This window comes from Gasterosteus aculeatus, chromosome 18 (genome assembly GCF_964276395.1).
Source record: "Gasterosteus aculeatus chromosome 18, fGasAcu3.hap1.1, whole genome shotgun sequence".
In the NCBI taxonomy this organism is placed as follows: domain Eukaryota; kingdom Metazoa; phylum Chordata; class Actinopteri; order Perciformes; family Gasterosteidae; genus Gasterosteus; species Gasterosteus aculeatus.
In genome coordinates, this window is record NC_135706.1 from 6,779,046 (window position 1) to 6,806,054 (window position 27,009).

At 43.4% G+C, this 27,009-nt stretch overlaps 2 protein-coding genes across 3 annotated transcripts in view; one reads left to right on the top strand and one right to left on the bottom strand.

Moving 5' to 3' along the window:
• Positions 1 to 5,767, top strand: part of syne2a (spectrin repeat containing, nuclear envelope 2a) — a 69,498-nt gene extending 63,731 nt beyond the window's left edge. The window contains 11 exon segments of the mRNA XM_078093046.1: positions 255 to 446; positions 749 to 1,046; positions 1,651 to 1,719; positions 2,400 to 2,533; positions 2,655 to 2,781; positions 2,943 to 3,130; positions 3,215 to 3,391; positions 3,873 to 4,001; positions 4,108 to 4,299; positions 4,557 to 4,630; positions 4,822 to 5,767. Of these exon segments, the coding sequence (XP_077949172.1) occupies positions 255 to 446; positions 749 to 1,046; positions 1,651 to 1,719; positions 2,400 to 2,533; positions 2,655 to 2,781; positions 2,943 to 3,130; positions 3,215 to 3,391; positions 3,873 to 4,001; positions 4,108 to 4,299; positions 4,557 to 4,630; positions 4,822 to 5,029 (1,788 nt within the window). The 3' untranslated portion in view covers positions 5,030 to 5,767.
• Positions 5,768 to 6,711: 944 nt separating this feature from the next.
• esr2a (estrogen receptor 2a) lies at positions 6,712 to 21,273 on the bottom strand. 2 transcript variants are annotated; one of them, XM_078093048.1, is made up of 9 exons: positions 21,047 to 21,273; positions 16,302 to 17,049; positions 15,536 to 15,702; positions 15,134 to 15,250; positions 14,100 to 14,408; positions 13,435 to 13,519; positions 12,218 to 12,351; positions 11,248 to 11,431; positions 6,712 to 11,072 (listed from the first exon to the last, which is right to left on the bottom strand). In XM_078093048.1, exons 2-9 carry the CDS (start codon positions 16,709 to 16,711, stop codon positions 10,853 to 10,855), a joined length of 1,626 nt encoding a protein of 541 aa, XP_077949174.1. In that variant the 5' UTR covers positions 16,712 to 17,049; positions 21,047 to 21,273; the 3' UTR covers positions 6,712 to 10,852. The 2 variants fall into 2 exon arrangements, with proteins under 2 accessions (XP_077949174.1, XP_040016728.2); XM_040160794.2 differs by having other exon boundaries at positions 13,381 to 13,519.
• Between the last annotated feature and the right edge of the window lie 5,736 nt (positions 21,274 to 27,009).

The window sequence follows — 27,009 nt, forward strand, 5'->3', positions numbered from 1 at the left end:
ACACAGAAAGACACCTTTTCTTTTTTTTTGTGGGAACCGTACAAGGCTTTTTTTTCTTCATCTGACTTCAAGCTTTGACCAAAAAGAAAGCAACTGGCCACTTCTCATGTTGCTTACACAATGCAGCTGTTCGTTTAAGGCATCGGCTTACCATCGCCATAACAGACACTATTACTGTTGTGTTTGGTACCTTTTGTTTTCTCAAACTCCTCCTGACTTTTGTTCATTCACCCGTCCAATTTTCTTTGCTGCAGAGCTTCCAGAAGGAAATCACCGTGAACACAGAGCGCATTGATGGGTTGATAGTGTTTGGAGAGGGTCTGATCCAGAAGAGCACACTGCAGGATGCAGCGTTGATAGAAGACGAGCTGGAGGAGCTGCACTCCTACTGCCAGGAGGTTTTCAGCAGACTGGTCCGCTTTCACCAACGTCTGAGTCAGCCCCCGGTGAGCTGGAGCACGTCAACCGCATCACTGCTCTGCATTCTTCCATTCATCACGTGGTTGATTTTCCTTCTTTTCCAAGCACACTCTTTTTCCGATTGTTATTCTGTGCCTTTGTGATTTGGTTCATACATGTTCACATGTGCATATATATGTTATTTTACATTTGCAAGTATAAACTTCATGCCATCTTTATCTCACAATCCAAATCCAAATTCATGACATATAAGCGGTGGCGATCACGGCGATTGTCATTTTTGAGTTTTAAAGTGAAAAGCTCAATACCTGCTATTTCTTCTCCTCAGATGATCAGAGAAGAACCGGCGCTCTCCGGTGCGGCCGTTTCCTTGGAGTCCAACTTGGAGCTGATTTGCCGACCTTGGCTCATGCGGAGCCACGGAAGCCTCCCGGCGACGCCCACCCGCCTGCTTGCTTCTCCGCTGGAACGCTCGGGGCGGGAGACGCCGGTGAGCGTGGACTCCCTGCCGTTGGAGTGGGACCACACGGGAGACGTAGGAGGGTCATCGTCCCATGAGGATGAGGAGGAAGAGGAGGAGGAGGAAGAACAAGAGGATGACAGAACCTACTTCAGTGCTCCATCAGGTGGATATACAGAAAAACATATTGATTGATGAAGGTTTCCTAGTGTCTAATAATGCAAGGTTAGAGGGCCGTATCATGACGTGATGGTCGTTTCAAAAGAAACATGCATGTGGAAGGACACTAGAAGCACCTGAAAGCCATTTCCTGTTTGACACCCGGGAAGCTTGGCTTTATATTGTTAGTTATTTAAGCCTTTGAGTCCTTTAAAAATCATCCTGATTTACTGAAAAAGCTTCTGTGGCGAAAATTGATTACCCCAGTTTGGCTGGTGGTGATATGATTAAACAAACACCTGATTTAATGGGATTCCTAAGCTGTTGAAGTGGGAGTTGGATCTTTTCAAATGGGTTTTTATGGGGTAATTATATATTGTCAATGTATTACCTACAGTACATGGTGGTTTGGAGACGCAGGGAGGCGCTTTAGGAGTTCACAGGAGTTGTGGCAGACTTTAGATGACGGTGTCTTAAGGTGTCTCCCGCATACAAAAATTTGAACTACCCCTTTAAAAGAAATAGACAAGACCAAATGAAACATCCTTTTCCCACACAAACTCAAACACCAACATCCATACATCTCCACTCTGACCCCTCTCTCCTCTCAGAGGTGGAGTTGACTGAGAGCCAGGAGGAATTTGTTGAATCTCCGGAGGCCGTACGAGCCTCCCCCCCGGGTAGGAAAAAAAAAAAATCTTCACCCTCTGCCTAATAAATCCACTGCTTGACTGTTCGTGGTGGAATATGTTTCCAATGAATAGTTTTTAGCAGCGCGCGTAGCTTTGCGCTTATTGGTTTGTGGTAACGTTGCTGTTGCTCAGATACTTTGCTTCCTGTGGCCGTGCTTTGATTGGTCTATGCAAACCTCTTCAGGAGGCATTGTGCTTTTTCTATTTAATGAAAGCCGCCTCTCCGTGTTGTCCTGCACACCTAAAACACGGCTAGCTCCCTGCAGGGAGCCCATGGGTCCGGACTCTGACTTGCCAAGCACGAACGCGTTACTTGAAGCCTGATGAGATGGATTTTTGTGACATCATAATCCAGCTTCTTACGTGGCCTTTGGTCAACTCCGTTGAATCCGGCTGCCACGCTGGATTGATGTATTAACTGTATTAATTGATTAACTGTATTAATTAAACGTAGCGTTATTTAAACTTGTTGTCTTGCTTGTTCCAACGACAGGTTTGAACTGTGTCCTATTGTTTCTCTCCTCCTGCTGCTGAAGAATGTGAAATCTGACATTAACCAACCATTAATAAACAGTGTTATTACAAGTAAAAATACAGTAAATTACGTTTTTAGGAGGAAATATTATATTTGCGATTGGGTTCTTTAATTCATTTTTTTTGTGCGTCAGTTTTAAGCACATCTGTGGCTGAACACGAGCCTCCAAGATGGCGATGCCAGGGAGACACTGAAGCACAGCTGGACTCTGATCGGCCCTCCGAGGCACCACAGGCCCTCACCAGCACCCCTCTGAAGCAGGGCTACGTACGTCTAAAAAACACCCAGTTCACTAGGGAGGACATGGAAAGGAAAACGTTCATGTGGAATATGAATAGATGTTTCTCAGTGTGCGTCTCTTCTAAAAGCGTCTTCCTTGTGTCTGCAGTTGCTTCTCATGTCTGACTGCAGCGGCAGCATTGAGGACATCAAAAGAGTCTCGCTTATCCTGGATGACGAGGAGCAGCCGGAGGACCTGGGTCTGACAGGACTGTGTGCCGCAGACAAACAGTCGGGTGGGTAGAAAACTGCATTCAGACTTCAGCCTGTCAGATAGATAAACAGAAGAGCAACTGAGGCCGGCCAATGAACTTTTTGAGAGCAGAGGCGTGACGATAAATGGTGAGTTTCTCATGGCATCTTCTCATACATCTGTAAATGTGTTTTGCTCTCTCAGGTGTGATTGAGCGCTGGGAGCTGCTCCAGGCTCAGTCCAGAAGCCCACAGGAGGCCTGTCATCTGCCCTCTGCCCTCAGTGACATCACTTCCTGGTTGGAAAAGGTGACCCCGGAGCTGAAGCGCCTGCAGCAGTTGGAACCGGCAGCCAGTATTGAGGACATGGCATCCAGCGCCACAAAACTAAAGGTGAGAATTACGACCAAATACAACAGAGCTGAACTATTACGCTTTTTTCTTTCTTATTATGTAATCATGGATATTCTCCCGCAGGAGATGCAGAGGACATTTACTCGCTACAAGTCCATCATGCTCTCCGTCAACCTGCGCGCCCAGGAAGCTGCAGAACTAGAGGAGGGACTGGCCGGCATGAACCGGGACTGGGGCAGAGCGTGTGCAGGCCTCCAGCAGTGGGAAAGCCGGCTGAGGGAAACGCTGACGCGCTGCAAGGTGAGGACACAGTTCACATGACAGACCGGTTTCTGCTTTTGCTACACCAGTGTTGCAGAAGGTGGATTGTTCTTTTGAGTTTCTCAGATTTTTCATTTTTTTTTTCATTTTTTTATGTTTTAATGCCGTTAACAACATATTTATTTAAGTCCATTCTTTTTATTCGTATTGCTATTTCAGTACTCATCCCTGATGTCATAAAAAGTAGAACTACGCAGAGTATTCGTATAAAAATCCTACTCTGTCCATATAGTTCTCTGGCTTCTGACATCATATTTGCCAGTTCCATAAACTTCAGCTTGTATACAACTGACCTTGAGGGCTGTACTTATAACCACTGTATACGTACCACTTATAAACCTAATTGCATTACATGTAATATGTACAGTGTGTTGTGCAGAATCTCATTCTTGCACAGTATTGCATTAAATTAAATATCTGACTACTTCTAAAAACCCTGCGTCCGTTGTTGCCCACACAGGAGTTCCATGAACGGCTGCACTCCCTGCTGCTGTGGCTGGCCCACGCAGAGAGCCGACGCTATGCAGCAGACATCAGCGACCCGGCCACACCTGCCACAGACCTGCGGCAACATCTCAGCACGCTCACCGTAAGCAGATGAAACCCGGGATGTTCCACAAAACGTTGTGGCACATCCCGCGTCCCGCAGCTAGGCCGCCTCCGTCGCCATCTTTTACATCTGTTGTGGTTTGTAGGATCTGCAGAGAGAGCTGCGGGGCAGGCAGACTCAGCAGGCCTCCCTCCAGGCTCTGTGGAGTCAGCTGCAGCCTGAGGACGAGGCGGAGGAGGCCGGCGAGGCCGAGGAGAAGCTCCACGTGACCAGCAGCAAGCTCAAGTGGCTGCTGAGGGAGGTGGAGCAGGACCTCGGCGCTCTTCAGCGGCGTCTGGTGAGAGTTTAACCCTAAATCGGCAAAGCACTTAAACTTAGTTTTCTCAGCATTTATTTAAGAGAATGCTAATGATTGACAGAGTGGGAATGAAGCACAAGTTAATAAATTAAGCGAGAAACTCAATGCAAGATTTATTAGAAAGAGTATTACCACTGGATTACAGAGAAACACAAATGTAACACAAACCTTCACACACACACACACACACACACACAGACACACAGACGTGCTGTATAACAATGTCTTTAATTCAGGATGGTGATGCTGGATCAAACATTCAAGGCCAAAACACGTCTGCACATCCAAAGAAAGGTTCCTGCACTCAAAGGTGGGCAGAAATTCTTCATTATTGATACATTATTATCTACTGTTGTTTAAATCGATCGTGGTTTGTTCATGGAAAGTTTACATGAAGGCTTACAAAAGACTGCGGATACTCTAAAGTGTTTCCTGGCGCTCCTCTTTTTTTGTCGAGTTACGTCCTTATCCCTCATTCCACGTGTCTCATGTGTCACGCAGAGAGAAGAGAGACTCGCCTCCGCCTCGTTCCTTCTTCTACAGGGTCCTGCGAGCTGCCTTCCCCCTGCACCTCCTCCTCGTGTTTCTCCTGCTCCTCCCGTGTCTCATTCCCGTGTCAGAGAGCGAAGCCGGCTGCACCGGGGCCAACAACTTCGCCCGGTCCTTCTACCCCATGTTACGCTACACCAACGGCCCACCGCCCACCTGATGGGAAGAAGTTGTAAGAGTGACAACATCCTGTAATGAAAAAAAGAAACAAAGCACCTGAAGTGAAGTGATTGAAGTCATTACGGGGTCCCTGAACAGATTGTATTCATTTCACATTCAAAATCAACCATTTCAATCCGGAGAACCTCCACATTTTTTGATCTCCCTATAGTTACACAGTAGATGGGGGGAAAGGCAGGAGACATACTCTTGCAATAGCAGGTACAATAGTTTAAATACCCTTCTGCTGCTTCAGAAGCCAGCAAACATATTGCAGTGTGTTCATTGGAAAATAAGAATAGAGATGAAAAAAAAATCTAATTCTAAGACAACAAAAACTGTCACATGTTTTTGTCCAACTGGATGCTTCAAAAAACAAATATGCATACTCTATTGGTATGTTAGACTGAGCTGTTAAAATGTTTTTTTTTTACATCAAAGATACTTTAAGATCTGTAAGCAAGGTTTGTAATGTTATTTTTTATGAAGCTAATCGTTCAAACATTTTATACACGCAAAGTATCAACTTATTGTTTTAGATTCAATTTGTTTTGAATTGATTGTGTGTTGACATGTAAATGTCCCCCACTGCACTGTTGTAACACTGGATTTAGCAGAACAAAGTGTTAAAATTGTATTAATATGATGCTTATTTATAACATGAAATTGCTCCTAATTGTTTGGTAGTTTAAAATTGAGCTTGATTGATGAACAAATAAATATGTAAATATGCACTTTACTGAGGGATGCATTGTATGCTTTGGACATCCGAGATGCATTTAAAAAAAAGACATGTGAAAAAAATACAAAGAATTACAACCACAAAGTTACTCTTTGAAAATGAATGCCCAAAAACAAGTGATTACTTTTTTCATTGGTAAATATAAAATATATATATATATATATATATATATATATATATGCCTCCCGATAGTCTGTCATTAAAAGATTTTAGTGTAGACAGTTAGTTTACTATACAAGGTTAATTGTCATAAAAAAGGGCATAAAGGTCATAATATAATTTCTCACAAAAGTTCTAGTGTACTGTATTCATGTAATAAAGGAATTGTTCATGTCATGAAATCCTATGATCATTTATAGGCAATTATTTTAAACTAATTCATTCAATTCAATTGTATATTATTTACAATATTTTAGTTTAGTATGTCATTCATAGATCCTAAAATAATTATTTTATTTCCATACTATATTATGACTTGATAGAAAAAGTCACAGTATACTATGTCCAAAAGGCATGAAAGTCAATGATAATAATATGTTAATAAATCTAAAAATAAATCATAGTATGGTATTTCATCAAAAGGCATAGTATCATATGTCTTAAATATTTATGGTCATCAAAAAACATGAGACAATTTAAAAGGATAGTGTAATAAGTCATAGCATAGAACTTCGAAAAAGGTTATCCTGTATAATAAATTGACGTGGTATAATATATATATAGATAATATATCTGAAAGAAAAAATAAAGTTACAATATAGTGTGTCACAAAAAGTAGAAAGGATTGGAGAATTTCCACAAAAACCCCCCAACATAATCCTACATACGGAAATATTTTTTTTCATGAAGATTTAATCTGAAAAAAGACATTTGGGCATTTATTTTTTAAAACCAACCAATAGTCTGCTTTTAATCACAACAAACACAGCGTTAACACAAAGCCCAAGAATATAATATTTAATATTTTTAAGATTCGCAGCATTTTTGGGGTAAATGGCATGTATTAACACATGGAGAGGTGAAGCACAAAGAATACTGCAGCAGTAACATTACATTACATGTCATTTAGCTGACACTTTTATCCAAAGCGAGTTACAATAAGTGCATTTCAACCATAAGGATACAAACTCAAAAGAACAAGAAACAAGAAAGTGCAATTTCATTAAATAAGCCGATTTACAACTTGCTATACAAAGAGCCTTTAAGTACTAAGCACTTAAGAGTACTTAAGTGCTACAATTTGTTAGTATTTTTAGTCAAGGTGGAGTTTGAAGTAACAGGTGAGTTATTTTATATTCCAGCCATCACTGGATAATGTAAAACGAATAACAAAATTACAATATTTTCACATAATGACTGTAAACAAGAACCTGCTTAGCTTTTATCAGCTTTTCTTTTAAATCAAATCAAATACATTGTCCTGTCATTCAAATTTTACTTGTACATCAAAGACAGTTAACATTGTAATGTTAGATTTATACACATAAACATGCAATAATACAAAGCTTATTTATAACATCAAAGGGTTTATGTGTGCTTATAAGACTTTTACTCAAAGCATTTCTTGTATCCCATCTAAAATGAACAAATGCATGTGTTAATAAGTACTTTACATGCAGGATATTCTTTGGTCCTTTTAAAAATTCTAAATCGGAAGAAGCATTACAACCAAAACGTTATTCTGATTATTGATCCACCAAAACCGAGCTTGCATTTTTTAGCGGAGAGATTACGAACAGCTCATTTTGAGACTACGTGGTTTCCTCCTTTTGTTGTCAAGCGAATGGTTACCGCACTTAATTCCCTTTTCTACGCTAAAGCTTTGAATAGCGGGAACTGAGGGCGCGAGCAGCGCGCGTGATGACGGGCGGCGTGCTCCCAAGCCCTCCGTATCGACCTTGGAATTTATGTAACTTGGAAAGTGTTTTTAAGAGTGCATTCTGTCTACTGACCAGCAGGGGGCGGCGATCCGCGGTCGCAAACAGTCGGCTTGTATAGAGGTCTATGAGAAAATTGTCATATTTCTCATTTGATTTATTACCTTAATAACTTTGAAAACATGAGTTTATGGTCTCAAGTTTAAAGTTCTTCTTCAATAAAGTATTCTGTTTAGTAATTTACGGTCCAGTATGCAATGGGGCGAGCTTAATGTGATCGACAGGTTGCTGCTGCCACAGGAGTCGTAGCCAAAGTCACTACGCCACTTCTCCGCATTTGAATTAAAATTTAATAATTTCCATTTATCGGATACAAAAAAAAGCAGAGAAGGCAGTTTCTGATGCCGAAATTGCCAAAACTAAAGACGTTACTGTGGTAATAAATGAAGCGATGGCTGTACCCTCAAAGACTTATCTGAAGAAAAATCGTTTATTACTTTTATTTTTTCTATACAGGGCTTGAACAAAGGCCACAACGTAGTCCATGAATATGAGATATTAGAGTTCAGATAATTACAATCCCTCCTGGTCATTTTGGATGTTGGTTTATGGCTCTTGTTTTGACAGAATATTGGGTTTTTAAACCCTCTGGCGTTTACGAGAATAATGCAGTGTGCTGCATTATTCTCGTAAACGTCAAATACACAAATACACAGTAAGTAGAATGCAGCTAAATGCCGTGGAGGCCGTTTGCAAAATCCAAAAGAAATCCACACCTGATTCTAAAATTAAGAGAGAGTGAAGCTTGCTGGTTCCCCCTGCTTCCAGCAGTTAGCTTAGTGCTAAGCTAATCAGCTTGCTTTACGCACACATGGTGCATAAAGTATAATATAAAAAATATTTTGGGTATTAAAGTTTGGTTTGTATTATTTGTGATGGTGGTGCCATACTTTTTCTGGAGAGAATGGATAAATGTATAACAAACAAAAAACGACATAGTTCGTGGTCTGGTCGAACATCGTGGTCGAACACACTGGAGATCATTGATGCAACACCCAGAAATTCTTTCACAAGAAACAAACTAGGCACATGCTGGACAAACTGATGTAATGTCATAGTCAGCAGGGCTTTTAAAACAGAAGAGTGTCTCTTACAATCATAACCGTGTACGTCATGCCTCAAATCTCTGGATCACCTCCTGATGACTTGTAGGGTAAAGAACATGATGGTCTGCATCCAAGGACGATTACCGGCACACAAAGGCCCCTGCTTCATTATGTGATCTTTTAGCTATATATATATTTATATTTATATATTAGGCGCTGGTGGAGAAGATCCTCGAGAAGCCCTGATGCATTAAAACTGTGTACGTTGTCAGTCCTGTCTCCTACTTTTACATTACAGGTCATTAAGCAGACGCTTTTATCCAAAGCGGCTTACATTACACTTTAAACCCATGGCTTTTTCACATTTTTGCCCGGGGAGCAATTAGGGGTTAGGTGTCTTGCTCAGGGACACTTGGGGCGACATGGGGCAGCCTTGAATCGAACCACCAACCTTGTGCTTCCCAGCACACCTTCTATAACCCTTGCGCCACGACGACCCCTTATTAATACATGTCCTGTGTAATGATTTTGCCGGTGTCAAGCAATATTTTTCTTACAGCACATTATCACGATATTGTCTGTTAACATAAAGTACAACTGAAGTGCACAGTGAAAATAGAGCTTACAAGAATGGTTACAGAGTGCAGAGGAAAAGCACAGTCTACCTATTTACACATTATGCTTCCTTCAATGATCCCGGTCGTCGAAGCACTAACGCACACACACAGGTCGACTTCCGTCCACAGTTCTAACATACAAAAATAATTCCCCAGTTTGAGCTTGTATGTTCACAAGTCGGAGTGCAGCGTTGTCTCAAGAGCAGCGATGGTTTTGATTATTTTTTTTCCCTCGCTGCAAACAGCAATGTCTGTGATGAGAAAGCCAGGACGGGGACACTTGAGAAAGTCGAGCCCCACGTGTCTAAAGGTCGGTTCTCAATTACTTTTGCAATCTTTCAGTGGCCTGAAAGATGTGTTTGGTCTATGTACCGCACAAGATTGTATTTATTTCAACAGAGTTAAAAACGTTTTTAAACAACTTACATATTTGAGCCACATTTATGCCGTCATGGTCTTACAGGAGTTTTTATTGTTGAATATTAACAAACTATATTGTCTTCGGTAACCTATGTCATTTTGCATAAAAGAAATAGGTGCAGTACACCTGTTGCATTTCTTGCCAAGAGTCGGATGAGAGGATTAAGACCGTTCAGGTCTGTGTACGTCAATTTTAATATTAACTAACCGTTACCAGAAACTCTGAAGCTCACTAACTGTTTGATCTGAACAAAAACTAAAATGTCACATTGTTTAAGTTCCCTCAATACGTATTAAACAACCAAAATATTGCAGGTTTCACTGCTGGCTGTTTTCCTCTTCTTTCAGTCTTCATGCTAATCAGTTCTGCAATACATATTTATTGCTTAGAGGTCTTGATCCATCGATCTAATGAAAATCTTGGCAAGAAAGTGAATATGGTTATTTGCGTAAAGATGAAGAGATTATACATTATAAAAATTCGGATAGATTAAATGACTAAATCGGAATGTTTATCTAGTCCAGTCAAATAAATACCTGACAAATCAAGGTATTTGTATCATGTGAATGAAAAATGCCATGCAAATATAATATTCAGCCAGCTCTCAAATAAAAGAAAGCAGATCTATAACAACTCATGAAATCGCCTGTATCTCACAGGGACTGTGCATATATCCTTTTCTTGGTGTGGTTATCGTCTCTTCAGTTAAACCCAGCGTTCTGAGTGACCTCTAGAATAATACCTGATGAAATTATCAACATGATCAGAGATGAAAAGGGAAAAAAATCACGTTAGTAACATAGGATTCACGTTTAAACAAGAACTGGTGCTACTGGCCAAATGATTCATTCCTTTCCATTGTACTTTTTGTTAATATGTAGCGATGAGGCGATGAATACTGGCAGGTTAGACTGTCTGCAGAGTAACATGCTCACATCAAAAGTGCACTAGAATTAGTGCAAAGGGTCCACAGAAATCAGCCAAACGTCCCAGAAAAATGTCTCGTCGGTCTTGTGAATTACTTTTGTGCAAAGCGGTAAAAACTCTTTGCATCTAATCGCTTAACTCCCTGTGCTGCCGGGAGTCCAGGTATTCGAGGGCCCGCCGCTGGGGTTGTTTGGCCGAGCAGGGACCTGCGTCTGGTCCCCGGGCCCCTGCGGAGGCCGGCGGGACAGACGGGAGCCGTGCATGATGTGGGCGTCCAACATCTCCAGCAGCAGGTCGTACAGAGGCACCATGTTCTTCATCTTCATGCAGTGGAGGTGGTCCATGCCCTTGTTGCTGCGTGTTTGGAAAGAAGAGGAAAGGAGTGGCGGTTTCATGTGGCCCAGCAGTGAGCTGTACTTTTCACTACCGAGATGATGGGGAGTGGCGTCCAACATATCGTCCAACAGTCAATGAAGACGTGAACGACCGATTTTGCATGGAGAACATGAAGGACGTGGGGTCCTTTTACCTGGCATGGCGGATGTGTGACAGCATCATGAGCAGGTGAGCGAGGCGGGTGTACTGCTGGCGGAAGGTGAGGCCGGTCTTTGCGATGGCCCACACCAGTGCGTCCGTCACGGCGTCCAGGAGACGCAGCAGCTTGGAGCGGCTCTGCAGCTCCCCGCTGCCCTCCGACGAGCTGAGGCACATGTCTGTCCACACACACACACACACAGACACGAGGACATTTGGGCTTTGACAGACGGGTAACACAAAGATGATGATGGCTATTCTAGTGCGGTCAGACTATTCAACGTCCAATCTACATGTTTTTCGTCTCTGAGCTCTTTTATCCTTTTGTTCAAAGCACTACTTTGTCTAGATATCTAAAATAATAAAAACAAGCCATGGCCGCATAAACTGCTGTATATGGTTATATGCTAAAAGGCTGGTGTCAGTCAAGGATTTCTTTTTACATCCTGCTTATAAAAGCTGCCATGAAAGAGACTGATGCAGAAATACGAGCTCTGTTTGAGGCAATTAAAAGGAAAACAGAAACATTAGTCGGATGTTAATTACTGCGCAGAATAGCTGCTCACCAGAGAGGCTCTGACCTCGTTCATCCCCCAACAAGCACTGTCTGATGCTTTGAGCAGCACAGCCAATGAGAGCATACACAGTGTTCCCATTAGGGTTTTCACTGGTGAGTTATTTAGCCGGTCCCCTTGACAACCCTATGCGGACGCACGCACAGACAAGATCACATGCTGAGACACCGATCAGAACAGTCAACCGCGGTTTCCCGTTCTGCAGCGCCGTGCACAGACACACACACACACACACACACACACACACACACACACACACAGGCATGTCTTTGTCACATCTAAACACATAGCGAGGAGATAGGCGACACAAATAAGAGGCCTCACAAGAGTAAACACACACACACACACACACACACACACACACACACACTCGCACGCGCACACACTTACTGGAGTTAAGGAGGATCATGGCCTTGAGGCAGACATACTCCTCTCTCTGGAGCTTGAGTTCTCTCACCCTGGACGTGGCAGCTATCAGCATATCAAAGATTTCTGAGAGGCCCTGGACGCAGCTCCCCTCTTCTCTAGCAGGCAAAGACACAGAAACGGCTCTTTATTTATGCCTTTCGGGAAATTAGGCAAAAATCATATAAAAAAATAAATATATATATATATATACATTCAGAACGAAGGAAATGAGGCGTTACAGGCTCAGAACTATTCTTGTCAAGGAAAATAAAGGAATTATCAGCTGGATTGTCAGTTTGACAAACAGCAGAACATTACAGTCGTGGAAAGTAACAAAGTACATTTTAACATTTCAGAAGGGAAATATTCTGTTTTTTACACACTTTGGTTACCTATTTTCAAATATCCTTTATAAAATATAATGGCTGAAAAGATGCTTCAGGGTGCCGCGGTAACTCAGTGGGTGGAGCCTGTACCATTAAGGCGGAGTCCTCTTTGACTTATGTAATGATTTGCCATGAGTGTCTGCAGAGCACTGCACTGCTTCAAAGGTATCATGACGACGAAGATAAGGGCCACCACTAAGGAAGTGTTGTTGAGTCAGGACACTTATGTCCTTAGTATCACGCCAGCAGATTCTTCTCATCGAGTGGAAGCCAACACAATGTAGCACTTAAGTTGTACTTATAATGGCTCTTATCTATAGCAAGTTGGAAATCAGCTTATTTGTATGTGAGTTTGTATCCTTATGGTTTAAATGCACTTATTGTAAGTCGCTTTGGATAAAAAGCTAAATGACATGTAATGTATTGGAAGCACTTGTTTTTAACACTTGTTTTTAAGTGACAGTGTTGTAGAAACTGTGCCATTCTGAACTCCACCATTAAAAAAAGAAAGTGAAGCTACATCCTTACGGGTTGGAGGATCTTTGATTTCAGTTTATTACACTCTAAAGTTATATAATGACATTTTCGGTTAAGCATTCCTTGCTACCGTTCAGCAACATGCCAAAACGATCAATGTTGCTGTAACAGAGAGGCTGATACCAGCAATAAAACGCGAGAAGCCGGTGATGCGCGCGTAACACACAATAATGACGCCAAACTGGCCCGTTGATGGAGCTTGTGAGATGTTGGCGGTGGTACCTGCTCAGGCTCAGGTCAGGGGAGAAGATAAGTTTCCCTGGATGGTCCACTGACCTCCACATCAGTCCGATCATCAGTACCTCCAGCCAGCAGCACTCCAGCAGGTGCACCTGGTCCAAAAGGCTGAGCTCTACGAACCCTGAGGAAAAGACACGACCAAATAGCATGTGTTATGTATCATGACATTATGTTACAGGTTATTTACCATGATACATAACAGCATGTAACCGCGGGCTGCCGGTGACGCTCCACAAAGACGACAAGCAGCCAACATGAACGTCCAAACTAGTTAGGAAATTATAAGTTGAACAAAAAAGATGGAAAAAGGTAAAAGGTTTCTGAGTCACGGTGTTCGCCTGAAGCAGTTGCCGAAAATAGCCTGAAGTCATGTGTGCAGACAAGAAAGTCTGAATCAATCAGCCCGCACTCGGCTCCCATGCTGACTAACATTGAGACAATTACAGCAGCTGGCCGGGACGCAGTGGTTAACTCGGGTGTGCCGCTGACTGAGCTGCGCTGCAAAATGGTGTTCAAAAAGACCATTATATAATATCATTAAAGCAATTGTGTCTAGCATTGCATTTGAAATGAAAAGGGTATTTGATGTCATCCTTTTTGCTCCTCTGTGGCTTGTTACCGTTAGTGGGCTTGGACAGAAACATCTGCTTAACAATCAAGTCATTTCTCCTTCAGGCTTCCCTTCATACACAGACACGCACCTGGGATCTTCTTGGCCCAGCTGATCATGTGCACCAGCTCCTTATCAGCCAGGTTGGTGAGCGACATCATGATGTTGGCTTCAGTCAGCGGCCCCCTCATGTCCTTCATGAGGAGGATCTCCGGCGGCTCCGCCTCCATTATTCGTCCTATCAGCTGTTCCGGGGTCAGCGCAGGAGGGTGGGGCTCATTCGGCAAACTGACCTCCGGCCCGGCCAGCGCTTTCGCTCCGTTGGTTCTTCCCTGAGAGGACAGACGGGTCACTCGCCTCGCCTGTGGGTTCCGGTTGTTTGCGCGCTCCTTTCGCATACCTGAGACAAAGGAAACGCGTCTTCTAAAATTGGCCATTGTTCGTTTGGTTTACGACTTCTGTTTTGGCCTCTGGGACGCAGTAAAAACGCTGGGATGTCATCACCATAAGATGAACTAATCAGCAAACAGTTGCTTATTGACGTGGAGCATCAGCAGCAGCTCTGGTTTTGGTCTCCTGAGGGAAACATCTGGCTCGTTCACCAGCTGGTCGCCAACTTTTTCAGGCTTCTGCTTGAGTCTTTGCAGGTGGTCAAACGTGTTTTTCTTAAAAAAAGGTTTGTTTTTTGTTTGTGTGTTTGTCTGATAGCATTTTATTTCTGGAACAGGAAACCGTTAACAACAGCAGTGGGAATAAAACACAGACATTGGTATAAATATGTTATTGTTCTTAGAGAATTGAATGAGAAAGTGTGTGCAGACTTTTGACTGGTACTCAGGCTGTTATAGAAATATTCATTTGGGCCGCTCTACCAACAGCATTCGTCTCCACTTTTTAACAGCAGTTTGACAGATTAAGTTTACGTTGGAGAGGAGCAGCACTTTTCCTGGCTGCTGGAGTGGGATCATGCTGCTCTGGGAAAAGGAGAACAAACAGAGCCACGGGGCGGGCTTTTGATCTCCTGACTATAAACATGACAAGATGACAACCGTGGAGACCGTGTTGGTAAATCACGCGTTGTCTGGTAACGGAGGCAGAATTAAGAAATGATAGAATACGACTTGCCACACTTGGTCATGCCAACTTCGCAGCACTTGCGCAGGCGACACGCCTGGCAGCTCTTGCGGCGGTTCTTGTCGATGGTGCATTGATTGGTTGCTGGACAGATGTAGTCGTTGTGTCCTGGGACGGCAGCAAGAAGAAAAGAGAGAAAAGCAGTATGAAAGGATTAAAAGCAGAAAAAAAAATCTATTTTTTTAAACACTTTTTTTACATCCTCTACTCGTATGTCCATTACGACCACAGAGATTTACACGTATGTATATATATATATTTATAGATAGATTCGCCTTGTATGAGTAACTCGTTATGACCGGAAAGTGAACGTGTCATCGATTGAGGAACGGCGGTTTGCAGGAATGAACTGAAGGTTTCCTGCTGAGGCAGCTGCGTATCTCCACGGCCCACCTTGGATGCTCCTCTTGAAGAAGGCCTTGCAGCCCTCACACGACCACACGCCGTAGTGGTAGCCCGAGGCGTAGTCGTGACACACGGCACAGTAGTGGAGGTCCGCCTTGCCGCCGGATGACACCACGGCGTCCTCGCCCTCCTGAGAACGCCTCCTCACACTCTTACTAACAAGACAAGTTTCCGTCATCATTTCAAGACAAAAGATACCGTGTTGAAGGCGTAATTTACTGAGCAGGATGTTCCCTTTGAAGAAGTCGTCACCATCATGACATTGCTTTGGCTTTTTGCAGCCTTCATTAAGCAGGGAGTAGTTCAGAGAAGAGGAAGCTTATCATTCAATTCACCATCATTTTTGTATTTAAAATGAAATTGTCAATACTAACTGGGGCTGAAATAATTAGTTTACTCATCAATCATTTGGTTCAGTATGTTTGATACATTTTCATGATCAAAAGTTACATTTAACCGCTTGTTACATGTGAGCTGCTTTTCTCAGTTAAAGGTCATCGTATGTTTTACATTTTGGGGAGGTTTGGATGGTTGGCCTGCCAAAAAAAATTGGAAATTGACTATTTGAAATCGCTACCTAGGGTTGTGACATGTTTCAAACTACTCAACAGCTCCATCAATCACAGAAAGAAAAGAGCCACAACGAGAAGGGATTAGGTGATACAATGTGTTGTTTGGTCGTCGCTCTCACTGTCGATTCTCGGCCTACAAGTAAAGTAAAATGTCGGAGTGGGGGTGTGATGCACCGCCCTACCTGGTCGTCAGGGCGCTGTCCCGCTGCGTCAGCTCCACCCACGGACTCTGGGCGGCCGGCCCGGGCTGGGGCCGGGCCTGGGCCTGGTGCGGAGGCGGCCCTGCGTGCCCGTGGCTGGGCCAGAATAAGGAGGGGCTCAGCGACCGGTGGACGGCGGCGCAGTCGGAAATGCCCGGGCTGGCGTACGTAAATATGGTGGGACTGTAGAACGGAATGGGGCTGAAGTCGTGCCCGAGGTCGGTGTAAGGCGAGGGGATGCAGATGGGCTGAATCGCTTCCAGGGTGAAGCCAGGCGACGAGGGGCCCTGGACCGCGTGAAGGACGCGGCCGCCGATTCGGCTGGAGTCCACCTCCTGGAGCTGGAGGAGGGGTTCGGCCTTAACCGGAGAGGAGGAGGAGGCGGCGGCCATCGCAGCTGCAGAGGGTCTCAGGATGCTCGGCGTTAATGCATCGCCGAGCGGAGAGAGCGCGAGGTTTTCTCCAGCCGGTAAGTTCGCTGGCCTTGAAGTATCACAGCGAAGACCAGCAGATCTACCTACACGGGCCGGGGTTCTTTCACGTCCTGCATGAGCTCACATGGTAGGACTCCCCCAGAATGATGGATGACTCCAAAAAAAATGTGGGCCGACTTCGATTAGACTCACTGTGAAACGCGAGATGGAATCACATTGTTAAACTGAAACCAGAGGATCTTGGGGGTAGAGGACGCGGTGCAGGATGTTCAGCGCTCAGTCGCTGCGCCGTCGTCCTGCAAGGCAACGAGAGAAACGGCAGTTTTCAAGTACAGGTTGTGCAGTGGGGAATGTTGTGCCTTTTAGCTAAGGAAGCAGTGTGGTACGGACCAGGGATCAGGTACGGCCGCTCATCACCATCATGAATAATGTGGCGACGGCTGAGCAAGATGGCCGGGGGATCAGTCAAAAGTAATCTATTCATATAACAGAACCCAAGTGATGTTTTATTTAAAAACTCAAGACTTTGCATAAGGCCCATATAACAAAAACAATCCATTCAAGACAGAAGAATGAAGACAAGTAGGCAACTCGGCTGTGCAGAATAGAATCCGGCTCTCTGGGATTTAAAACCTTGAGCAAATATTCCAATGAGAAGTACAACTGATAGATTCCAGTGGGAATGAACCACTATTTGCTGCAAGGTGAGTTTTCTTTTAGAATTATAGAGTCTGAAAATGACAAGAGGAAATATGAAATTGGGATTTATTATGTACTGAGGACAGACACAGCTGGTAGATCAATAGAACACACACGCACACACGCACACGCACACACACACACACACACACACACACACACACACACACACACACACACACACATCAGATAAAGCAAACCCAGAAGAGTTAATCATTCCTGGTTGGCAGGACTCTGTCTTCAGTCAAAACTGGTACACATTGTCTCCACCTTTCTGGCACAAAGGTCCCTTTAGGAAGGCACTATTAACCCAGAAGGGGGAAAAGAGGCGTCGTTAATCTCCCCAAATGGCTGAGAGACGCTTTTGATTTTGCCGGCCAACATAACTGGACAGTGCGTAAGAGTAGCTGAGGTCTCGCGCAGCGAGCGAGAGAGGAGCACCGCTGACAACCGACGGTAATTAAACTCGCACCGAGCAGAGGGGACCATTCCAGAGTTGTGTTACCGTGTAAATCAGCAATATAAAGTTCTACTTTTTTATGGTATCACATTAAAATGTTACCGGATAAATCACTCATAGAGCTGTGATAAATAAATATGCAAATGAAGTCATTCAAGCTGCTTCATCTTCACCACCAAACTACAGTATGTCACAATTATGACAACATCAAATATGGACCCCGGCCACGACTTCTCTCACAATCTTCCAATGTTCTGCAACTGTACGTTAGTGGCAAGAATAAAAGACTTTGGACTTGGACTGATGCCTCACGACAAACAAGAGACATTTCCTTTTCAATGAAGCCTTTATTACACACACACACACACACACACACACACACAGATATAAATAATATAATATATAATATAATATAAATAATATAAACACTCAAATGATTCTTGTTTTAAAGCCACTACATGGAACTTTCCTCCCGTGTTCTGGCGTCCTTGTGGGGAAATGCAGGCCGTAAAGATTTATCCGTCCTCGACTGCTTGAAGTTCACATTCAAACCCTCGCATCAGCATTTTTTTTTTTTAAACGGTTAAGATGCTGAGTAAGTCCGTGGCCACTATGCGTTTTGAATTTGGTGTAATAATGAGAATAGTATTCATGTTAAATTGATTGAGATTTGCCCTCCCACTGTTTTTACTGGTGATTATTGACTTTAAACTGTTTTAAAGTGCGTCGCTCTCAACTACAAAGCAACAGAATCCTTTTACTTTCTTTAAAAGACATTTGTTTTGATAAACGGTGTATTTCTGGCTGATAACACACAGCGTCCCCTGGCAGCGGGAGGGCGGCTTTACCTCCGTCTTCTCGCGGTTTATCAATTCTCTTCTACCCTCTGGACTGATGAGACGCCAGGAGATCACGAGTTAGGAGGTATTCTCCGTTTGAGGTTTAATAAAACCGCCCGCCAGCTCATCTGTTCCAGCTCTAATCACGGACAATGATTGATGAAATAACGTAATGTACCGTCTCTTATCAAAATATGTGGCCCCCACCACTAACAACAAGCAGAAAACTGAAATGTAAAATCGACAGAGCAGAACAGGAAAGCGCTGTTTCGTTTCACTGCGCCTCCGATGGCCTCGTGTCTGCCGCCAATAAACTGACTCCTAAAACAAATGAGTCACATTATGAGAAGAGAAAACAGAATGTGGCAAGATTGGGTTGCTTCAAATTGCCATTTGGGGGTAAAAGCAGATGTGGAAGCCGTGACCTACCCTTCAAACCGCCCCGCCGCCACACGTTCCAGCAGCTGGCGGCAAATTGTCAACGAAAACCTCCCGAACCAGCTCACACACACGCAGTAAATGCCAAGCGATGCGCAGTAAAGCGCTGCTCCTTTAGTGAAATGAAAGGTTTGGTCTCCACCATTATTACCTCACAGCCGGGACGCTACGTCCGATGGTTTGTGGTCACATGAGCGATGGTTTATCTGATGAACACAGAACCTCCGATACTTGAGCCTTGAAACCTCAATTGAAACCCGTCATTTAAATATACAGCCTGGATGCGGCACTGGGGGATCATTTAAAGGGTGCAGAAAATATGTTGTATGCTTCTTTAATAATCTCAGCCAGTTGAACTAATTAGCTGGTTAATTAAAAGATAATTTATTTAAATGCATCGACATGTGATTTAAAAAAGGCCTTTGCCCTCATCATCATCATCATCATCATCACTTGAACTGAAGAGTGAGAAGTGATAATTGTTGCTGCTCTCCAAAGATACTCGTTTAGCATTTTGTCCACTGGGGTATTAAGTCCACGCAATTAGGTTTAGTGTCTCATTCATGTGGTAGAATGAAACTCAATCAAAACCATTTGAGCAACAAAAAGGGATTTTTCAATGGCAGGAAAAAAAAAACCTCCATACAGCGTTTTGGCTTCATGGGGCACATTGGAACCCTGCGAACCTCCCAAATCATCAACAGGCATGCAGCTTGTACACTGATGTACACACACACACACACACGCACACGCACACGCGTGTGTATCGCAGCCAAAAGTACACACAAGGGTCAGAGCCGGCTGAGTGACAGTGCCGTTCTTGTTGTTGCTGGTCATTGGCCAGAAGTGCATGCCTTCTACACAAAAGCCCAAGGACACGTCATTCTCCCATCCGCAACCCTCCCTCTGCCTCCCCAAAGTCAGGCGGAAACGGACGTGCAGCGCCATGTGCGGCGAGACGCCGTACCTTACTACGGACAGCGAGGGAGTGCGAGGGGCCGGTTGGCGCCAGAGAATGTGGCCTATCTGATGGAAATGTTTATCCGCCCTTTATGATAACCGAAGATTGCTGCTACGTATTTACTGCAGATACTTTGAGACCAATTCAACTTGAACTAAAAATGCAAAAAGTCTGCGTGACAGGTTAAGCTCACTGCAGACCAGTTTGAGCTGCACTAAACGCTTAACATCCTGCTCTATAATAAAGGATGTTCCAAATAACCAATCCTAAAAACATACGGAGCCGTTATATGAAATATGTATATTTGAGTAATTTATTCAGTCAGCGGTGTGACAGGAGAGAAACCTGCAAAAGACTGATGTCGTTACACAACATCAGATGCAAAGTTCAAACAAAGCAAATTCTTTGCTCTGCCTCACAGCTGCTTGTTTACACGGAGATGAGTGCTTTCTGAAGTGGGAGAATACTCCCATTAGCCTCATTGAAATGGGAAAGCCGTATTCCCAGACCGCACGGAAAGACTCAAAGAAATCAAATCAGGGATTCATGTGAATATCAAAATACAGGTTGCATTGAGATGATGCGATACTGACAAGCACATCCTTTCTTTGGGTCTTTAAGAAAAGCTGATTACGTCCAGTTCCGACCTGGAAATGATTGAATAAAAATGTTAATAACGACTTTATTCTGTCACCCATTAACCCAGCAGGCCGAGTACATGTGGTGTGTTCATTCACACTTACAGGCCTCCTACTTGTTGCTTCCAGCAGGAGCTGCAGTGATAAAACCAGAGGTCCGGATTTCCCCCCCTATGTCCTGCCTGCAGAGCCCCATTCACCTCAGACATGAGGGGTCAAATTAAACACAGGGGTCAATAAACACGGAGATATTCTCACCTCTTCCTCCACGAACACCAGTTGCAGACAGTTTTGGCAATAAGAAGTCCCGCTGTGGCGTCACGTGCCGGAGAAGAGGGAAAAAAGGAGTTTGGGGAGCTGATGCGAAGCTTTCCGAGGCTCAACAACGAGTAAACTCACTGTTGATACTCGCTGTCGGTATAAGAGACACACGGCTGTTGCTGTCAGCGCGCAGACGAACCACCAGCTGCGGAATGGGAAATGACGTCAAGCACGACGGAATAAGGTGCGCAAGATCCGGTCAGTGCTTTCAAAATAAAAGCCCCCCGCATGGACGCGTTGTTTTTGTTTTCGTGATCATTGATCAGTATTGTCATCAACTTAAATATGATGAGATGTGATAAATATGAGTAAACTGAAGAATGCACTAATTCAAACGGGAACGTTTTTGATTTTGGAGAGTGGGTTTGAGTTGGTAAAGCGTTTGTATGGTAGAACATCACAATGAGCAACGTCTTCCCGTGACCCCAAAATACTGAACTAAATGGCATGCTTGTTTTACATTTTGTATTGTCTTTTATTTCCATCTTCTTCCAGCATTTGCCGACTTTTCTTTTGTCCAGACAAAGGCCAAAAATGTTTCTACTGATCTACGATTATCTGTCCTCCCTATTTTTAGTGTGACGTTCATAAAGAAATATTAAGATTAACAGTACTTTATTTTGAAGCAAATCGGTCTTCCATCATAGATAATAGTTAGTGAACTTGATGGCTGTTCAAGGAAAGTGGCTCTAGGAAGTCGGAATAAACCACACCTTCCTGGTTGATGTATTTTCCCAGTCAATCTAAACCAAAATACATTTTTTGTTTAACTCCAGTTTGGCAACATTAAATCTACTTTGTTGTTAAATGTTAAAATGTCAAAAAAATATTTTGATCTGTTAAATTTTGTTTCTTTTGGATGCTCCCACGAGCACTGCAGATATTCTTACGTAAGAAACAAGTCATCTTGGTACAAATTAGAAACGTAATCTAGGACTCTTATGATGTTTACTTTGGCATTTACAACCAAAAGTAAATCTTGCGCAAAGCAACAGGAAGTCGTTGTCTGTCTTTCTCTTTGTAAACTATGAATGCAAACTAAATTTTTCTTCTTGGTCTGTTTGAATGCACTTATTCAAAGTCCCTTTGGATAAATGACATATAATGTATTGTAAATCAAATACATCCTATACAAGTAATTTCAATCTTAGAAAAAATGATCGCATTCAGAAACCGGTTTCATAAATGAGTGTGGTTTATGTATCAAGTCTTGCAATCATTTCATCAGTAAGACGATATAAATATTTATATCATGAGTGGTAACATCTACTTGTATTAGAGTTCTGATTTGTGTTTTCCTCCCCATGTTTGCATCCTACGAATGACAGAGTTGTTACATCATTATCGCCCACAGCATGTTTGGCCTTCTACCACTGAGGCCTGGACCAGTGCAGCGCTAAATTGAACTCACTGAGCAGCACAGCCAATAAGGAGGGGAAAAGACAACAGCGCCACACATATTTGATATTTTTCCAAGAGTTGTTACACAAATATCAATAGTAAAACAAGTTTAGAACCGTATGAATGAAATCACAGCTGCATGAATGACATGGTAATGTTCAACTTGTGAGAAAACAATCTTTGCACTGAGGTTCTCCATTAGTTGCATCGCCGTAAATCAGGCAAATGGTGCAAATGCATGACTTTTAACAGTCTAATTCATAAAAGGGGCCCTTGTTCTGCTGGGTGGTACATCTTAAAAAAGGGGTTTTAAAAAGAATGTTTTTCATGATTACAGTCGTTCTTTCCACATCCCGTTCACCAAGAGAGAATCCTCGCAGGTACAATAATTATACGTTAGAAGGTTCTACTGGACACTGGGTTACAGTTTTTTCATGCAAACAGATGCAGTTGTTTGCCCGAGCAAAATGTCCATCTCAGCATTTCTGCTATATTTGACATTGTGCATTGTTGACATCGGCGGTCAAGTCGGCGTCATGTCCAGCCCCCCCCCCCCCCCCCCCCCCCCCTCCTCTGTCCAAATAGTGCTACGTTTGAAAACATGGATGCCTCAGCAAGGCATCCGTCAGGCTCACAGGTAAGCACAGTACCAATAGAACACAGGATTACATGTAAAAGTATTTGAGTAATGAATCAGTTATGAACAGTTATGCTGTAACGAAACCAGCAGCAACAAACAAAAGCAACCCAGGAGAAATCCTTTTGTATTGTTACCACATTGGTATTGGGTAATGTTAGAGGAAATGACCATTTTTACATCCTTACCCTCATGGTCATTGGTAAACCATATTGAAATGATTATGCTGTGTTTGGATTTACATAATGTACCTTCAAAGACAAATTACAAGCATTTCCTTTTCAACCCCACTGGGATAAACGCTCTGCACTTCCACATAGTGGTGTGTCTTTGGTTCCTGCTCCTGTTGTTCATCCCTGCAAACAGCTGTGGAGCATCAGCAGGTTCATCAGTGCTGCAGATCAGATGCAGCATCCTCAGAGAAACCCCCCCCCCAACAATACTCTCTGTTGCCGTTGTATTCGAGAAGCAATACAGAGCATGCACCACAAATAGGAATGCTTTCTCCAGATTAAATGACCCCTCTACACCTGCTCTCCCAGGAGACGGGAGGACACACCGGGTGTGTCTGACGGAGCATTTTCAAATTTCCTTTGGAGAAAAAATAAATAAATAAGAGAAGGTTTTTCCCGCCCGGGGCCTTCGCCACGCCTCGCAGAGTAATTGGTCCAAAATAACCATGCGCTCATTTTCTCACCTCTTGAAATCCAATTTTGGTGATTAGATTTTGTGGCTTTTGCCGTCTTCAGTAGCTAGACATTAACAGGTAATGGACTTTACATTCTCTACCAAAGCTACTGTATGAGTGCACCGAAAGGTGCAAATTGTGCCGGGAGATGTGACTGCGGCTTTGCCCGTCTCTCTGTTATCTGGCTTTCCTGAAGGAGCAATTTGCCTCCAAATGGGCTTTTAACCCTCAGTCGTCGTGATGGCACATAAAGAGTGATCACTGAGATTTGGCCCCAGTCGTTTTATAATCTCACCACGTCATTGCTGGACCAGAAATATTCTTTTTGTACTTTTGTACCCAAGGTGTATTCTTTATTTCTTCCCAATTTTCACCCTGATGTCGCTGGACATTTTTTAGGTTTTTTAAACTTCTTTCATCTGCTCAGGAAGAACTATCCTCACTCCACCCACAAGCGTGTGTCAGTGAGCTTCCTTGTTTTTCCCTGTTAGCGTGCAAACTGGTGTAAATAGCAAAATCATTTAGAAATCGCAACTTGCTTGCAGCTTGTGCACAAAACAGAAGAGTAATTACAGCTTGCAAGTAAAGACTGGTTTAAGCAAATATCCCAAACCTATGAGTAGATTGTGATCATGGTTAAAAAGAAACCTCCGGCATAATTCATACCGGCAACAGGACAAAACTCCTCTGTCTTTTTAAATGGGAGTCATGGAGTCATCTTGGTTTTCACGCTCTGCGACAAGTAAACTTATCTTTTGAATACGGGACTGTGCTTTCAAATGGTACCTATCTGTCTATCTATTGAAATGAGTACAATTATTACATCATAGACAGAGTTTGGGCCCACTGGGACGATTGCAGTAACTTAAAACAGAGTGTTGATGTGCAGGGCAATATAAGATGGCAGAAGAACACTTTTTTTTTTAATAAGACTTTTCATTTTAGGGCGGAAACAGCTGGTGCAGAGAAAGGAGAAGTCCTGTGTGCCCAGAGAGAGATGGATCCATCAGTAAGAGGAACACAGAAGGTTATGCCCACTTCAAAACTCATCATAACCCCACCGCTGGCCACGTTGCTTTATGCTGAGATCTTACATAAGCTGTATTATCGCTGTTAAAGCGATAAAACTGGACCATGGACTGATCCACAATTCAACATCCCAAACGTAAGCGCTGACCTTTTGGACATAACAGCATCCCTTCAAACTGTTTCGACAGTTCATAAAACAAACAAACGGAATCTCTGTTTTCCCAGCCATTGGGCATCCCAAAGAAAAAAGGAATCAAAACCGCTTGACCTCCAGCTGGCAGCGTCTCGGCGAGGTCAGAGGTTCAGGGTGACCTCTCAAGGCACAGGACACGGCAGGCATCACATGCTGGCAGCTTTGTAGAAGTGAGAGTGGGAAGTTGTTGCTCTTATTGTGGCAACCTGGCACATGAGGTGACTCCGAGGGCACTGCTGTGCATTATGGGTAGCCGGTTTCACATGCTGACCCAGTGTGGGAACTGTTCCTTTCTTGTGATCTAATTGCTGCAGGGATGAGTCAGGGACGCCATTAATTGCGTCGGTTTTGATGGGTTGTTGTGCAGGGGACGTGGTGTGGGCAGAGGAGTATAAATGCTTTTAGTTCATCTCACCTTTGCACCTGCAGTGACAAACCTATTTGTACCTTCTGATCAGAGTGAGTACGAGTGAAACTAGGATGATCATATCTGCTTGAGTACCTTCGCAGTTTGGGGTTTGAAGCCGTTAGGAGCTTGCGCGTTACCCTGTCCAAAAGAAAAGTTGAAGATTATCGGGCATTATATCTTTTTTTACCGACATGATCTCAAGCTGACAGTCAGGCTCATCTTTTAAATCCCTTTTAGGACAACTTTGTTCCTTCTTTGCCTTGTATTTATTTAGACCCTGTATCTTGTCTGTTAATTATTGAGTTGGGTTCAGCTCAATGTGCAAATATTCCTTAAAAACAGTTGTGTGGTTTTTATTAATATATTTTTCATTCACGTGCTAATTAAGTGTAAGTTAGCAACACGAAGCCGAGAGCGGGATGTATAACGCGGACAAATGCAAAACTTTTAATAGGCTCATGTTTTCAGCAAATAAACACACGTGTGGAGGTTTGTTTTTCTCTTTTTTTGTAGGACTTGATGAAAACAATCTGCAGAAATAATGGTGGCTGTTCACTTTCCATCATGTAATCCAAGTTGGCTCCACCAGCAGCTCGGGGCAAAGTCAATCATCCAGCGAAGATCACGCAGTAGAAGAGAGAACTTTCTCGTGGATACAGTCAGTGCTGATGGAAACTGGAGTTCAGTGAGGAGCTAAAGGCCACATCGTTGCTAGAATGAGGGAGAGAGCTTCAGATATGTGTACATACGTGTACCGCGGCAAACTCACTCACATGTCCCAGAAAAACACGTCACTGCACCTCCTGAATCATGGTTTCTCTGGGAAACTAATAGCTGATTCACTTTGTGGCTCCTCATGTTTTAAAGGCCTTACTTTGAACTTGTAATACGCTGTGTGTGTGTGTGTGTGTGTGTGTGTGTGTGTGTGTGTGTGTGTGTGTGTGTGTGTGTGTGTGTGTGTGCGTCAGTCCCCTTGGACTACATGGTTTCCTGTAAAAGGTTGAAGAGGTTATTTACTGCTGGAGAGCGCCGTGCCTGGCATTCTCTCCCGGTACACGTTGTGATGTGGGAGTAATGCTGCTCTTCTGGAAAATAATTAAAACCATCCTCGACAAAAGAAGAAAAAAACGGGAAAGCTAGCAAACCATGAACCCACGCTATCATTAAAATAGTGAAATTCAAGAAGTTCTTTTGGTTTGAGTCAGGCGCACAGGCTCGGGTGAATATTAGGACCGAGGCTTTTCTCTCGGTCGCATCTTTGAAATACAGCCACGCAGAATCAAACCCCGTTCATCTCCTCCCCCAGCGAAGCCACATCTGTTTATTACATGTCTTCCTTTCGCAATGAAAAGACTCGAAGGAGAGATAGCTATTTAATCACATTTAAAAAAAAAAAACACAGCAAAGTCTATTTGTTCAAATCAGATTCAGCTGAATCAGGGAGGATTCTTCTCCATAATAAAAGCTGGCCCCCGAATCCCATGAAGATCAAGCGATTGTGTTTCCTCTCAGCACTTTTAAAAGCCATTTAATGGTTTGGTGG

Bases quoted from the DNA above. Each gene is read 5' to 3' on its own strand.
- esr2a (XM_040160794.2), bottom strand. From the start codon at position 16,711: ATGGCCGCCGCCTCCTCCTCCTCTCCGGTTAAGGCCGAACCCCTCCTC. The intron at 15,703-16,301 runs GTAGGGCGGTGC...TTGTCTTGTTAG, and splicing joins GACAGCGCCCTGACGACCAG to TAAGAGTGTGAGGAGGCGTT. The intron at 15,251-15,535 runs GTGGGCCGTGGA...CTGCCGTCCCAG, and splicing joins CTTCAAGAGGAGCATCCAAG to GACACAACGACTACATCTGT.